General features: G+C 35.6%; 1 protein-coding gene across 1 annotated transcript in view; it reads left to right on the plus strand.

Moving 5' to 3' along the window:
- Positions 1 to 12,812, plus strand: part of sptbn5 (spectrin, beta, non-erythrocytic 5) — a 50,170-nt gene extending 37,358 nt beyond the window's left edge. Inside the window, 17 exon segments of the mRNA XM_073812426.1 lie at positions 1 to 76; positions 213 to 409; positions 701 to 905; positions 2,082 to 2,258; positions 2,425 to 2,580; positions 2,772 to 2,989; positions 3,080 to 3,269; positions 5,157 to 5,333; positions 5,472 to 5,579; positions 6,717 to 7,484; positions 7,559 to 7,624; positions 7,769 to 7,852; positions 10,430 to 10,521; positions 10,601 to 10,714; positions 10,863 to 10,966; positions 11,058 to 11,165; positions 11,370 to 12,812. Coding sequence (XP_073668527.1) covers positions 1 to 76; positions 213 to 409; positions 701 to 905; positions 2,082 to 2,258; positions 2,425 to 2,580; positions 2,772 to 2,989; positions 3,080 to 3,269; positions 5,157 to 5,333; positions 5,472 to 5,579; positions 6,717 to 7,484; positions 7,559 to 7,624; positions 7,769 to 7,852; positions 10,430 to 10,521; positions 10,601 to 10,714; positions 10,863 to 10,966; positions 11,058 to 11,165; positions 11,370 to 11,515 — 2,986 coding nt within the window. The 3' untranslated portion in view covers positions 11,516 to 12,812.
- The last annotated feature ends 2,688 nt before the right edge of the window (positions 12,813 to 15,500 follow it).

Here is a 15,500-nt window from a genome sequence, read left to right on the forward strand (position 1 = left end):
CACTTTAAGGAAAGAGTCGGAGAAGAAATATCACCTGCTTCAAGAAGCACTGAAAATCCAGACCTTTCTCTCAGAGGTCTGTTACCATTTCGGTTACCTTTGACATCACTAGATACTAATTTGTATGCAGCTGTAAAACGGATAGCTCCATATTCATATGTTTGGTATCTGTGCTTTATTATGATTGCATTTCTTGCTTTTTGCCTTTGCAGGTCTCCCAGCTTGAACAGTGGATGGAGGAGCAGAGGCCTGCACTGGAATCCAGAGACTATGGAAAGAGTGAGGAGGTCACTGATGCTTTCTTAAGGAAACTGGATACAGTTGACCTTGAATTGGAAAACCAGCATGGAAAAGTGGAGGCACTCCTGAAAACCGGCGCTGATTTAGAGAAGTCCAAACATCCCAACAGGTGCAGTCATAAGGGTTCACATGTTCACAAACTGTTCTTTAGAGTGCGTTTCATTACTACGTTGATGATGAAGTGTTTGCCTTGTGGCGGCTACCGTAGCTTCTCTATGCGCTTTGAAGGGACAATCTGACTGCTAGATACCGCTATAAATTTACACAGAGTAGACCTTTAAATTTAAGAAAACTTGACTGTACAAACTAATACATGTATTACCCAATTATCTCATATGAGTTAAAAACATCAAAGTATTACAGGTGTACTTTGTGTTGACATGATTATGTGTCTTTGCAGCCATTTAGTAAGTAAGAGCCTTCAGGATGCTCATGCTGAGTTTGAGGCACTACTGCAGCTGTCTGCTGAGCGTCGTACTCAGTTGGAGAATCAATACAATCTCTATGTATTTGAGAGAGAAGCCAGAGACCTACAGGACTGGCTCCTCTCCCGTAAGACCATCGCAGAGTCTGATGATTTTGGACAAGATCTAGAGGGGGTCGAGGTAAGGATCAATCCAAAAATGTTCCTAAGAGTGCTAAAACATGATAGTGTAGTGTTAAACATTTTAAAGTTCATGTATTTTTGATATACAGTACAGTAGTGCAGTGTTTCCCAACCAGGGGGCCTCAAGATGGCTTAAAATTATTAACAATTGGACAAAACAAGCATTAAAATAAGCTAAAACAAGCAAAAATCAAGATGTTTCTTATTTTCTTTGGCCATTTTAGTAGCGAATATACATCTGTCTAGTCATTCCATGCTGTAGTTAATTTTATTTGGAAAAAATTGAGTGGGGGGCCTTCAAATATTGTTGTGGGCAACTAGGGGGCCTTGAAGTGAAAAAGGTTTGGAACCGCTGCAGTAGTGGACATCCTCTTTATTTAAATATTTTATTAAAGATGCATAATAAATTTGAATGCATGTTGCATTTGTGTGTGGAGTATAAACTGAAGCTCGTTTTTGAGAAGAGTTTAATGCTGCGTTCACACCAAACACAAATAGAGTGTCTGGCGTGAATGATTTCAATGTTAAGTCAACGTAAAGACACGTTTATGCGCATCTGGAGGTCTCGCGGTAGACCCGAATCCGCCTCATTCGCGCATGTAGTTTTGACGTGAATTGAGCATTGCCGCGGGAAACGCGCGAGTTGAAAAATCTGAACTTTGGCGGAAAATCGCGCCACGTTAACCAATCAGGAGCTTGCTCTAGTAGTGACGTGAATCCAGGAAGCGAGCGGAGTCACAGAAGCCCCTCCCATGTTGCGAATTTCCGCATGAATGTCTTGAATGACTAGAATTTCACGTGCAAATGAAGCAAGTAAACTCAAAATGTTCAAGTGTCCAACTAAGTGCGATTAGTGCATTTTTGCCACGTCTACCGCGTCTGGTGTGAACACACGGTAAGAAGGTTTGTCAAAAACGTAAACACAACACGTGTGCAAAGTTTATAAAGACATAGCCCAGGACAATGACCACAAAATACTCCCACAAAAGAGGATCAACAATGTTAATAATAGATAAAAAATTTAGTCAAGTGTGTTTATTACCTCTGAGCTTTTTGCTTTCTATGCATTTTTATGCAAAACCCAGATTCCCTAAAACGCTGTGGTTTTCCATTTTGCCAAATAAACACTAACTCGTTATACTCGTTTTTAATACAATTTACTTGCTCCTATTAGGCATTGCAGAAGAAGTTTGAGGATTTTGCAGAAGAGGCCACCACCCTCGGTCAGAGCAAGCTTGGCAATGTCCAGAGACTAAAGGAGACGGTGCTTTCATCCGAGGCCCAGCAAATGGAGACCGATCTGCTTAAACTGTGGGAGAACTTAAACCATGCTATGAAAACCAGAGCAGAGGTATGAAAATTTAATATGCCTTTAAATCCAGACACTTTTTACTGACTTAAACATGTCTAGTCATCATCCATTAGTACAGGGGTCACCAATCCTGGTCCTGGAGGGCCAGGATTGCTGACCCCTGCATTAGTGAAATCAGGCTCTAATATGTGAATGTTTTGGACAGAAATTGCGTTCTGCTCGAGAGGTCCATCAGTTCAACCATGACCTTGATGAGCTCAGGAGCTGGATGAATGAGAAGGAGGTGGCTCTGGACTCTGAGGTGCAGGAGAATGACCTGCTCAGTGTCCAAGCTCTTATCCGGCAACATGAAGGCCTGGAGGTACCTAATATTAATATAAGCACTACTATCAGCATACTGTTTCATTAGGAAGTCATTTTTGGTGATTTATTGTATTTTTTAAATAAAATCATCCTACATAATGTAAAGAACATTCTGTGAATATATCCTTAATATACCTTATACTGACTAAGGTCATGTCAAAGATTGAAATCCTTTCTGTTTTTAATCAGAGAGACCTTGCGGTAATAGAAGAGGATGTGTCTCGTCGAAGCGAGGAAGGTAAAGCCTTGGTCCGTAGGTATCCACTGGTGAAGGGCAGTCTAAATAATAAGCTACAGGACATAAAGGAGGCCTGGGGTAGCTTGCTGGAGACAGCCAATCAACGCAGACAAAGACTCCAACGGGCAGAGGCTGTCCAGAGATTTCTGACTGAATGGAGAGAACTAATGTATGAAATGTTTTTTGTCTGCTTTCAGGATTGTTGGCAGTGTTTCAGGTACTTTTCTGCAAACTTACATTTGTCTCTATACTGTTTTAGGGGCTGGCTTAAGGAGACATTGTCTCTAGTGGCAGGGGAGGGGCTTGGAGGGGAGATTAAAGACCTGGAACAGATCATCAAAAGGCACGACGAGTACCGCACACAGATCGACAGGCAACTGGACAAATCAGAAATTGTTAAAAATGAAGGGCGGTGTCTAATGGAAGAGGGGAACTTCATGAGTCAAGAGGTATGGCACTGAACTCATATACGTGTATTGTTACTGTTAACATTTGCTTCATATTTTAATATTTTGTTAATAGAGAAACATTTTTTATTAAATGGTCTGATGGTTGCTCTTTCATAGCTCATTTGTGCTTCATTTAAATTTCAAGGTAGTTTCAGATGTTTCTCTTAAAATGAGGAGAAATAAAATAGAAACAAATAGAAAATAAAAAATTCTTAGGAGATAAAAATGGAAACAAATGAAACAATTGGTCAAATCCTTTAAGAGCATGAAGTAAATTAATTTGGTTAAATTCAATGAGAAATGTTCATATTTAAAAGTTCACATTTAACCCTTTAATTGCACTCACATTGACATTTTTGTCCTTTTCAATTTCCTTTTTGTCATTTTGGCTGTGTTAATGCAAAAAGCATAAAATTTGCTTTTATTTGAATTTTAATAGTTTACTCTTATTTGCTTTTATAAATGTTTTTAAAACTAGTTATGCAAACTGTTACGCTTGGGTACGGAAGCACAAAAATGTCCCCATTGAAACCCTTTAAAACGGCACGTTTAAATCTGTGTGCCATTTAAACATAAATCATGCATTTTGTATAAAAATCTTTTTTGAAAAGCATTCAAAATATAAAAAATAAGTTTTGAAATGTACTGTGTTTCCTCTGATGTTGTCATTTTCCCATGTTTGGCCTATGGAGCAAATACTGTTTTTCCTTTATTTCGGAAGCCTAGTACTTTGTTTTTATTTTTACATTGAGAAAATTTATTTCTGGCATTATGTAAGCAAACTGGTATTTAAAGGGTTAAATGCATAAATGTTTTATAGCTATGATCAGGTCTGATTCTGGCTTAAAAACTGAAGTCAATAAAAGTAAAAAAAAGAATGTAATGTAATATTTTATGTCAGATTTTTGACACAAACATTTTTGTAGTGTTATTTTTTACAAAATCTGAAAACGCTCAAAAAATAATAATACTGTTGTTAATTATTAACATATCCATGATGGTAATAATACTTCTTTTTTTATTCACATGGAGCGTAAGCGTTAACGCTTTCCATTCACTTTTAATGGGTGACGTCATGCGTTGCCGAACTGAATTGTGGATCTGTTGGCGCTGCGTCAGTGCCGTTGCTCTTTTCAAGCGGCAATGCTTGCGTCAGCCAATCAGATCACCTTATGTAAATAACCTGAGCCAAACCAGCCAATTGCGTTTATGGAAGACCGGAGCATTTGTTGCGGCCACTGTGATTGGCTGTTGGCAACGCTTCAGACAAGCCTTCCGTCAAGCGTTAACGCTTTCGTCCCGTGTGAATGTACCGTAACAGAGTTACTATTTAAATCTTTAATAGCATTGACTTTTCATTGCAGACTTGGCAAATCTGAGTTTACTTTTAGACATTATTGAGGTCTCTTCTGAAACTGTAATTTCTAATTTGTGAGATTTTTGGGTCTTTTTCTCATGAAAAATATCTGAAATGCAGAAACTTAAGCAAAATTTTCCATTTGCTCTCCATTGATCTCATTGATGTCTAGGAGAAATAATTGAAATATTAAAGAGATGTCATTAATGATTTTTCTTTTTTATGGATACCTACTTAGCTTACCTAACTGCTTAGCTATGTGGGTTGATTTTAACTAACGTTTCCTGTGAAACTGAACCCAACAGCTGAAATTATAAGCATTACTGTAAGCTTACTGTTGCAAATCTATGTACGGAAAGGACACAATTTTGAGCAGCCTATATTCAAACAAAAAAGTTAATTTTGTGACATAATTGTGGAATTTTCATGAATGCATAATTGTTTCGAATATTACAGAAGATCTGTGCCAAATCAAAATCAATCCAAATGAACATCTTAAAGATACATGGTGAATGTTTTTACGGTTGTAGCTGGAGGAGCGTCTGGTGGAGCTGCAGGAGCTGGAGGAGCGTCTGCTACAGATGTGGGCTGAACGCAGAGCTCAATATCTGGAGGATCTTGAACTTCAACAGCTACAGAAAGAGCTTGAGCAGGCTGAACACTGGCTTACCACTTATGAGACTGCACTCAGAGCAGAAGAGTATGGGGTGAGACTGTCACACACTTGCACATCTGCAGATGTTTTTATACTATAGGAGATCAGTGGGTTTTGGAAAAGTTTTTTTATATACTACTTCAGACAGCTTGAGACTCCGTTTTGCTTCAACTACTTGTCTTTTGGACAGGAATCCGTTTCAGATGTTCTGGAGTTGATGAAGAAACAGGAAGATCTGGAAGCCATGATTCAAGCCCAGAGTGAGAGATTTAATGCCCTGCAAGCCAGAAAAACTCAGGTAAAATAAGAAACCCTTTTCATTTTACAGTGCCAGCGTTGTTTATTTATTAGGCAGATTCTTATTAAGCAGGTAATGCTATATCAAAAACTTCATTGAACCTCTCATCCACCCCCCCACCTCAAAATTATACTTTAACATGATTGCTTATGAGTAAGTCTGTTTAGCAAACAACCATTTGTGACCCTGGACCACAAAACCAGTCATAAGTAGCTCAGGTATATTTGTAACAATAGCCAACAATACATTGTATGAGTCAAAATTATAGATATTTATGGCAAAAATCATTAGGATGTTAAGTAAAGATCGTGATCCATAAATATATTTAGTAAATTTCCTACCATAAATATATATATATAAAAAATATTTATCATTAGTAATATGTGTTGCTAACGACTTCATAGTACCCCACGGTTTGGGTCGGGTCAGCTTACTTTTGGGAGCTTTTCCACTGGGTGCAGTACGTAGTACCCGATACTTTTTTAGTACCACCCCGGTTGGGGTTCCAAGCGACCCGAACTGATACCAAAACATGATGCGAAAACACTGTAGATCACTGATTCGTCTGAGAGAATCGTCACTACCAGCATCATCGCTATAATATAAAAGATTAGCTTTACCTTCAAGCTAACTGGCGCTGTCTCAAACAAATATGTTGTAATCTGTGCTCTCCTGTAAGTCCCCAAACTCCCTTTTAGCGATGAAAAACATCCACAGGTTGAGAATCAGCAACACCATACCAGTTTTTTTCCAGATGGCAGTTTGTGGCGGCACATTCGTGACGAGCATGTCTGCATATATGCTTAAATGCAACTTAAATGAGGCTCAGCGGAGCGCGTCGACTGACGCCACGGGTGTGCGTACAGAAACTGTCACGTGAGACAGATATAGTGATAAACGCGATGTGCAAACATCTATTTGTGGTGGTCAATTTTAATTTTGTGGCGGACTGAGAAATTAATAAACGTATGGGAATGTACAACGACGCGTTCACTTGTATGATGTCACAGCAGTAGGCAGCGCAAATATAACGACACGCCCAAAAATGTACCTTTATGACTGGTTTTTGTGTTCCAGGGTCACGGATTTATTTAAGCTTTAGTCAATAATTTTTCTGCCCTTTTTTTTGTCCCTCAGAGAGAACAAACGAGAAAAGAAAATGATAAAAGTTATAACACAAGCAGTAGCAGGACGAAGCCGGTTGGTGTGACTTCCTTGAAGAAAAAAGCTTCTGAACGTCCCGCTTTGCCTCCACGACCCACGTTGACCAATCCTGCCTTCAGGAGGAACAGCAGCGGTAGGAGTGTGGATGATTCCCCCATTTCATCCAGAGCCACGCTCAGTTCCTCCATCCTGAGAAAAAACAGCAGTGATCAAATCGATTCTCCTGTGATGTCACCGGTAACACCAGGCCTCAGGACGAACAGCAGCAGTTGTAGCGATACCTTAACCTCTCCTAACAAAACATCCACCTCCGTTCAAGACAGCCCCACTTCTTCTGATAAAAATTCATCTTTTGAAACTGCCACTGCTGTTTACAGACCTCATTATCCACACAACACCTCCAAAACTGACTACGCCTCTGCATCTGAAGAAGAGGAAGATACTCTAATAAAGACTGATCCAGTTGATCAGCCCGATGTAATTCCTAAACCACAGACCTTACCTATGCATAAAAGACCCTCAGAGGTGGAGATTTGGGGTCCTCCCACATCAGTACCCCCTGATCCACCATCTAAAGTCAACATGGAGATGCTTTCTGGCAACAGCCAAAGCTCAGAGGAGAAAAAGCTTCCCCCATCAACCCCACCAGAAGACCCTCAGTCATCTCCACCATCTTCTCTCTCAGAGCCAGAATTACTTGAAGAGCCTATTTCTGAATTATCAGAAGGGCCAAGCACCAAGGTACTGTAAATACTGTCCTTCTTTGATCAAGTCTATAATCTTTCGGTCTATAACTAGCATTTTTGCTTTTCTAGATCAGAAGCAGTCTTGCCAAAATGGAGGGTACGTTGGAGATTAAACTGAAACAAGGAGGAAATAAGGTAAGCTTTTCAACCAACACCAAACTGTGATATTGATTAAAAAGCTCTCACTGACATCCTTAGATTCACTTCTTTGTTTATAGTGTGGTTTTGTTTCTGTAAGAGCACTTAATGGTGCAACATTGATCTGTTGATTTGGATCAGGGCTCGGATCACTGGGAAACGGTCTATGCAGTACTGGAAGAGGAGACACTCAATCTGTTTAAAGACCGGGATGCCGCCAATGAGGTATGATCACACACAGACTCAGACACATGTCAATAACATGACATGCATATTTTTGTGTCCGGGGGCATAATTTACTACTGTAAAAATAAATGATACATTTATGACGAGTCACTTTATTTTATAAAACCTATTTAGTTTAAATACATTTTTAGTATTTTTGTTTTGGTATCTTAAACTTGTAAAATGGCAGGCGGGGCAATAAATGTATAAATTAGCTGTTTAATGCAACGGTTAAAAATGGTCTTAAAATAATGCCACATTTTTAATCATTTAATGTTTGAAACCTTTCCTATCAACAAATCTCTCTCTCAAATGTCAGTAGTAGTTGGGATGTTAGGATAATTAAAAAACTTTTGTCCAACAATTTGGATTTTCATAAATGTCAAGGTAGTACAACCGCAATTATGGGCCTTTTATTAAGAAGTTAACACAAGTATAAACAGTAAACATGATATCGTATCATCCAGTGAAACCCATGTGATCTTTATCGCTGTATGAAACGTTTGTAAATTTCTCTCAAATACTAAAAAATAGCTACTTTAATATAATGGGTAGGCTGGTACACTGTAAAAAAATTCCGTAGAAATTGCAGCTGAGTTGCCGGTAATTTACCGTAGATTAAAATTTATGTTATTTACTGGCAAGAGTTTGTTCAAAGTTAAATACATTTTAAATATTAATAAGTCTTTATCTTTACAGAATAAAACTATACAATATCAGCCTCATGCAAAGCATTCTGGAAACCAGAAATCATCATCATCCTTTTTCTGTTTTTTGCTTCAGATTTTGTTTCACAGAATGTTTTGCTTGATGCTGTCTTTTTATTTTTACTCTGTAAAAACAAAGACTTGTAAATGCTGAATGTTCATTTAACTTTGAACAAAATTTTGCCAGTAAATAACATAAATTTAAATCTACGGTAAGTTACCGGCAACCCAGCTGCAATGATACTGTAATTTCTACGGAATTTTTTTACAGTGTACACTTTCTGTGTCAGGTATTACAACCAATGTAAAATTATTTAATTTAATTTAATTTAATTTAATTTAATTTAATTTAATTTAATTTAATTTAATTTAATTTAATTTAATTTAATTTAATTTAATTTAATTTAATTTAATTTAATTAAAAAAGTATATTTATGAATTTGCTATCACAAGCAAAAGCTTATACCAGCATCCAAGTACCGTATATTGTCCAGATTATATATATTTTCATAGTTGCCGGATTTTGGAACTTAAGTTCAGGTGCGACTTATACGTCAAAAGTAATTCATATGAACCAAGAGAAACCAATACCGTCTACAGCTGCGAGTGTCCGCTCTATGCTGCTCCTGTATTTATGTTAATCAATGGATTCAGTGATGCGGAATGACATTGGGAGGTTGGTGAACTTGATTTTGCTTTAATGTGTTAATTTAGCCTATTCAGCCTCCTAGGTATGCTTTGTATGCTATTGTATATCGTGTAAAATACTGTTACATTAACATGTAAGTTTACTTTAACATGTAACATGTCCACTGCGACTTATATATGTTTTTTCCTCTTCAAAATGCATTTTTGACTGATGCAACTTGTACTCTGGAGCGACTTATAGTCTGGAAAATGCGGTAGAATCTGTTTAATGTAAATTCATTACAGAGGTCAGTTGGTGCAACCAGAAAGTCAAAGGGTGCAAGTGCTATGAATGCCCCTAAGAAATAAAAAAACAGTAAGCTAAATCATTTTAATAAGATGATAATTTAGCTAATAATTTTAGTATTTTTAATAAATGTAACCTAAGGTTGTCTATAAGTTTTGAACTAAATTTATAGTTCTCAAATGTTAGTTTTATGGTAAATTTGTTTTACACTTTCAAACTTTTTTCAGAATTATAATTTAATAAATAAACAAAGAATCAGCATGACACAGGGAGCACATTAAAACTTATTAGGCAAACAGACAAAAATTGGTTGTACCACCTGACCCTTTTTTAAATAGGGATATCCAAACAATTATGGGAAAAACATTACAATGTACTGAAATGTTGTTCAATAAACAAAACTTCATAGACACACTGACTTGAAAATATGCATTACATCCATTTTTAAAAATATATATAAAAATACATTTTAGGAGCTTGTTTTGTCATTGACCCACATAATGACACTCGGCCAGAAGAGGAAAGACAGATTATACCAGGATGGACCCTAAAGTGCTTTTTATTTTGAATTAAATATATATCCAGACAAACAGGGCAATTGTTTCTACAGACAAACCTTACATAAGTGAACCACGATGACAGCAATTCATGAACACTGCATAACTTTAAGTTTGTTATGTCTTGGGGCACTATATCATTTGTATGATTTACTGTTTTCTTCATCAAATCATCCTACATAAAGAACATTGTGTGAAAATATAACCTTGACATCTTTAATATTGACTGGGTAAAGTTTATGTCAAATATTGAAAACATTGGGTAAAATCAAACTTTGATGCTCTTAATCTCATAATCAGATTATGAGACTTTAGCTTGGATTTTACATGCAGGGTCACATACTCATACGCTTTTTAAGTTTAATGTCAACTATTCCAGGACTGCACTCGTTGGCCACCCATCACCCTGGTTGGGGCAGTTTGTAAAGACAATCCATTTTACAGAAGAAAAGAGCACACCTTCAAACTGATGTGAGTTCCCATCTCCCGCTGTAAAAGGCTCATATTGCTTGTGTTTGATATAATCTGATTTCATTTCTCTCTGGTTCAGACTGGCCGATGGTAGTCACTATCTGTTTGCAGCCTCATCTCGAGAGGAACAGCAAATATGGTTGAAGGAGCTTCAGGATTGCACAAATGAAACCACATCTTTAGACAGTCTTGGGTAAAACTAAACAAACAATATGATAATGTTAGTTATATATCAAGGGCTTTGTGTAAAAACAAAAGTAACTAATGTCAGTATAATGAGATTTTAGTAAAGTGCATGAGAGTTTTCTCTTATATTCACTATTGTATTTTCCACCACATAGAACTAGCACAGAGGCAAGTAATGAAACCATTGAGTCATGTGACTCGGGGCCAACGGGTACATTTGACACTCAAGCCTCAAACACGGAGTCAAACCAGGAAAAGGGTGAGAGAACAAACAGAACCCAAGTACTTCTGGCCGTTAACATGTGCCAATGTGTCTACTTAACACATTTACTGTGGATTTGTATTAACAGAAGAGTCAACAGAGAACTGCGAGACAGACAGAGAGCCACCACCAAAACCCCCCCACACTTATTACAACAAACACCGGTACCCAGATGGAGGTGAGAGCCGAGACACAGGTGAGGTGTTGCTGTAATATCAAATTTTTGTAATTTTTGCTAATATTTTGGAATTAGAAATGAAACTTTTAAATGCAAAAAATTTCATAAAATTAAATATTTAATACAATGTTTATTTGAATAAATTTTGATGAGATTTGATGAGAGCCACCTGTTTGTCTGAAACAGTCTAAACAGGTTTTTCATTTGATTTTTTTCACTCAGCGAGTGAGAGCCAACATGTAAAAAGTTTACAGAGGAACCAGGCGCCCCCCTTCCCCCCACCCCCTCCACCAGTGTACCAGACTGAAAATGGAACCAAGGACAAATCCAAAAACAAGAGTGTATTCAAGAAATTTTTCAAAAAATGATTATTATAATAGCTTCTTTTATAGCACTAATGGAAATTGACCTGATAGAAAATGTTTATATTTTGAATTTAAGCATATGCGTAATAGGGTGGTCCTTATTTTTCAACTTTTAAAAGTTCATGCTCTCACCTCACCAATATGTTTGAACAAATAAATATATATTTTTTTTAATATTAATTAATATTTAGAGGTTGCTCAAGACCTTTGCAGTTTAACACAGTGGTTCCCAAACTTTTTCAGCATGCGGCCCCCCTTGTGTACGGTGCATTTCTTCGCGGCCCCCCAAAGAAATTTTTTGAAAAAAACTGTTCTAAAACTCAACATTTTAATAATAAAACAAAACATTAAATTATACAAAAAAGTACTGGTTTTGGTTAGTAGCCTTATTTTTTTAGGTTTAATTACACAGAATTCATGATAAATTAATGTATTTCATAAAATGTCATAAAACTGGGGCCCCCCTGGCACCATCTCGCGGCCCCCAGTTTGAAAACCACTGGTTTAACACATTTGCGTATTACAGTATGTGATACTTTGTGCTAGCATGTATAATTGTTTATTAATATATAATTATGGCAGCAATGGACTTATCTGACCATGCTCCATGCAATTAAAACTCCGGTTTTAGTTGTGATATGTCTTTCAAAGCAAGAAAGCTTCAATGTGAATAAAGCACAATAGACAATATACACTGAGACAATGGCTGAAGCAACACAAAGCAAGTCCGCTGGTTACTCTGATCAGAAGAGACTGAAATAACTGGAACAAAGTTATCCTCCAAGAAGCAAGTTTTATGTGTGTTGTGCATTTTTAAATGGTACAGTTTTTGCCAAAATATGTGATTTCTTGAAATATTCAAAGGCTTTGAGCAACCTCTAGATATTGTAGGAACAATTCAAAATTTTGCAGTGTTTTTATTGATATCCTAACACATTTAGGCGGTGAGAGTTGACCATTCATTTTTTTTTTGACCCATTATAAGGACCACCCTAATGCGTAATTATTATACTTTTTATACATATACATTACAATCTATATTTTCTTAAATTATAAAAACCTGTTTTGTTATTTCAAACAGATAAATACACCTTAAAATGTAATTAAGCTTTTTAGTTATTTAAAGATAAAAATGGGCACAACTATGTTAATTGTTGAAATACAAATGTTAAATATGCACATTTATTAGATTTTGTTTATTTTTTGTATATTTATACACTCTATGTCAGATTTTCACGAGAATGCTGTTATGATCAGATTATTTAAATAACTAATTAAAATGTTATCATTTAAATCCCAAGCCCTTTGGCAGTATTGTGTTACTAATACTCTTAATGACTAAATTAAATAATTCCAGTCAACTCTTCTTTGTTTACTCACCACGTGATGGCGCTGCAGATTATGAAAAATTTGGGATTGTTACTCAGTCATTGACAAAATGCACCCATATGAAAGCAAGACCACTGTGTATGTATTTGCATTTTTAAATTAAAAAATAATTAAACCATAATTTTTATTTTACAAGCCGGAAAATACAAAAATACTACGGTGAAATTATACTGAAACCTTTTTATTTTAACATTAGTATATGGGTAGTAGAAGTATTGTAAGTTAACAAATTAGAATAAAAAATTTTGTATGAATTAAATTATATTATTGATGTGAGGTTGGCTATTTTATTTTAATAATTGTAAGTATTATGAAATTACTTTTTGAAATTGAATTTAAGTTATATTATTTTTTGTGTTTACTTTTATATATCAACAACACTAAGTAATGCATGGTACATCACTGTATATTTCGAATTATTTTTATATACATTTAAAATCTTTTTGCCACACTAAAAATATCTTTGCTTTAGATGCATACGACCAATACTTGCGTTATAAAACTAAACGGATTTTGCTTTTACGTGAAGTGTATTTCAGATTTAATATATGGGTACGATTTTTTTTATCGCTTTCAATCCGTTTTTTATCGATGTAGCCGTTTGGCATAAGACAATAATGCAAGGTTAAGGAAATAAAATATATTTTTATGTGCAGCAGATAGTTATGAAGCATTTATGAAACGTAAACTCTGTTAAAAGACTGTTTAAATATATTTGTGTTTATTTATTATTTATTTATTTAACTTTAAAAATTAAAGACATGGCAGGTTACTTAAATTAAGTGATTGATGTTGGTCTGGGAATTTCGACCCTGGTGAAGTGTCTACATACTTTTCAAATTTCTCAGGAAAAAGTCTGTTCTATTGAGAAATCCAAGCCTGTTGGAATACTTGCTTATCCTCAAGTTTAGGCTCAAAAATAAGCCAGACTTTCTGGTCGCTAGAGGGCAGCCCAATAAAGACAAAAGCAGACTGACTATCCAGGATTATCTCCCTCTTTATCACTTCACATCTCAACACAGGCGTGTGTGTGTGTTTGTTGAGGTAAGTGACTAGGGTTTATTTAAGCGACGTGCTCGTGAGAATTTCGGGCATTTTAGCGAGAATCCACATTAGTGGGCTAAAATAAATCAATTTAAATAAATAAATCTGCCTAGTATCGTCAACACAACTGCTTTGCCTCAGGTTAAAAAGAGAGAAGTGAAGTTATAGGGAACTAAAATGAATATTTAAGGGAAACCTGTTTAGTAATTCTACAATATTTTTCAACCGATGTTGCCATTCGTGTGTTTATTTTAGAAATCTATCACTTTCTTAATTATTATTTATGTAAGTATCAGCATTTGCCGTACATCATTCATGCACGTCAATATTCAAACATGTTGCTTACATAAAAAGTATTTTATATTTTCTTCATTCTTTAATTCATCGCTTAGCAACAACAATAAAATTTCTATAATTATAGTTTTATGATGATTTTTCGAACACTGTAAAAGAGGTAACTATATTAGACTTTCACATATTTTTCTTTAAAGACCTTCGCAAACTAAATTAAACTTTGCAGTAACAGAAGGAGGCCGATGGTTGATTTGGAATACAAAAAAAGCGTCAATAGAACTATTTTGTTCTATCACTCATATGCATTGATTTAAAAGAAAAATTTGGAAGCAAAATTAATAAAACGAAGTCATTATTCGCTAGCATATTTCTAGTTGGTTTGGTTTATTTGGAGAAAACATATAATTTTGCCTAAATGTTAAAGTAAAATGTTTGTCATATGGCCAGCGTCTTTCTTAGGTCCGACAACGGCAAGCAGACATCGATTAACATTCACATGAGACATCTTGTTTGTTGATGGTGTGCTGCATGTACCTTTATTAAAAACAATCCTAAAATAAACCTGTCTCAGAATTAAAATTAATTTTTTTTTTTTTTTTTTTTTGATGAAGGTCTTGACTCTATCCAGCCAAAGTAAGCAACGTTAATTGAAATGGCGTTGAAAATATTTTTAACTAACTAATAGTACTACAAATAACACGTTCGATGTTTCGAAATGTATGCGTTTGTTAGACGCCAAATTTGATGTAGTTTATGCAATAATAATGTGTAGGATTCAGAAATGAATTAATATATGCAAAAACAGCGGTCACTTAATAATCCAAAATGTCTCAATTCTGTTTCCCATTTCCCATACGATAATATCGCATATGGTGCTTATGGTGTGACTATAACGCAGAGACAGTTTGAGGTAGTGCTTTAATTAAATTCAATGGTTACAAAATATATTAAAATGTTATTTAATAAATATAAAACAGTTTAAACTCAAAAAGCACGCACATATGCATAAAGTATTAAAACAGTATCGAAACTATACATTTTAGAAATACATGCATTTGTGCATACAAATCATATAGCTCTGTGTATATTATTTCTTTGTATTGCACAAAGTTAGATATTTATATGCAGGCCGGAGTTTATTTCCACACAATACAACCTTATGGGAATCCCGTACACTTGTTTGTTTGTTTGTTTGTTTGCATGTGTGTTTGCTTGTGCGTGTGTCTGTGTGTACGATTTGTTTGCACATGTGAATGCGTGT

This window comes from Paramisgurnus dabryanus, chromosome 17, assembly GCF_030506205.2.
Source record: "Paramisgurnus dabryanus chromosome 17, PD_genome_1.1, whole genome shotgun sequence".
NCBI lineage: Eukaryota > Metazoa > Chordata > Actinopteri > Cypriniformes > Cobitidae > Paramisgurnus > Paramisgurnus dabryanus.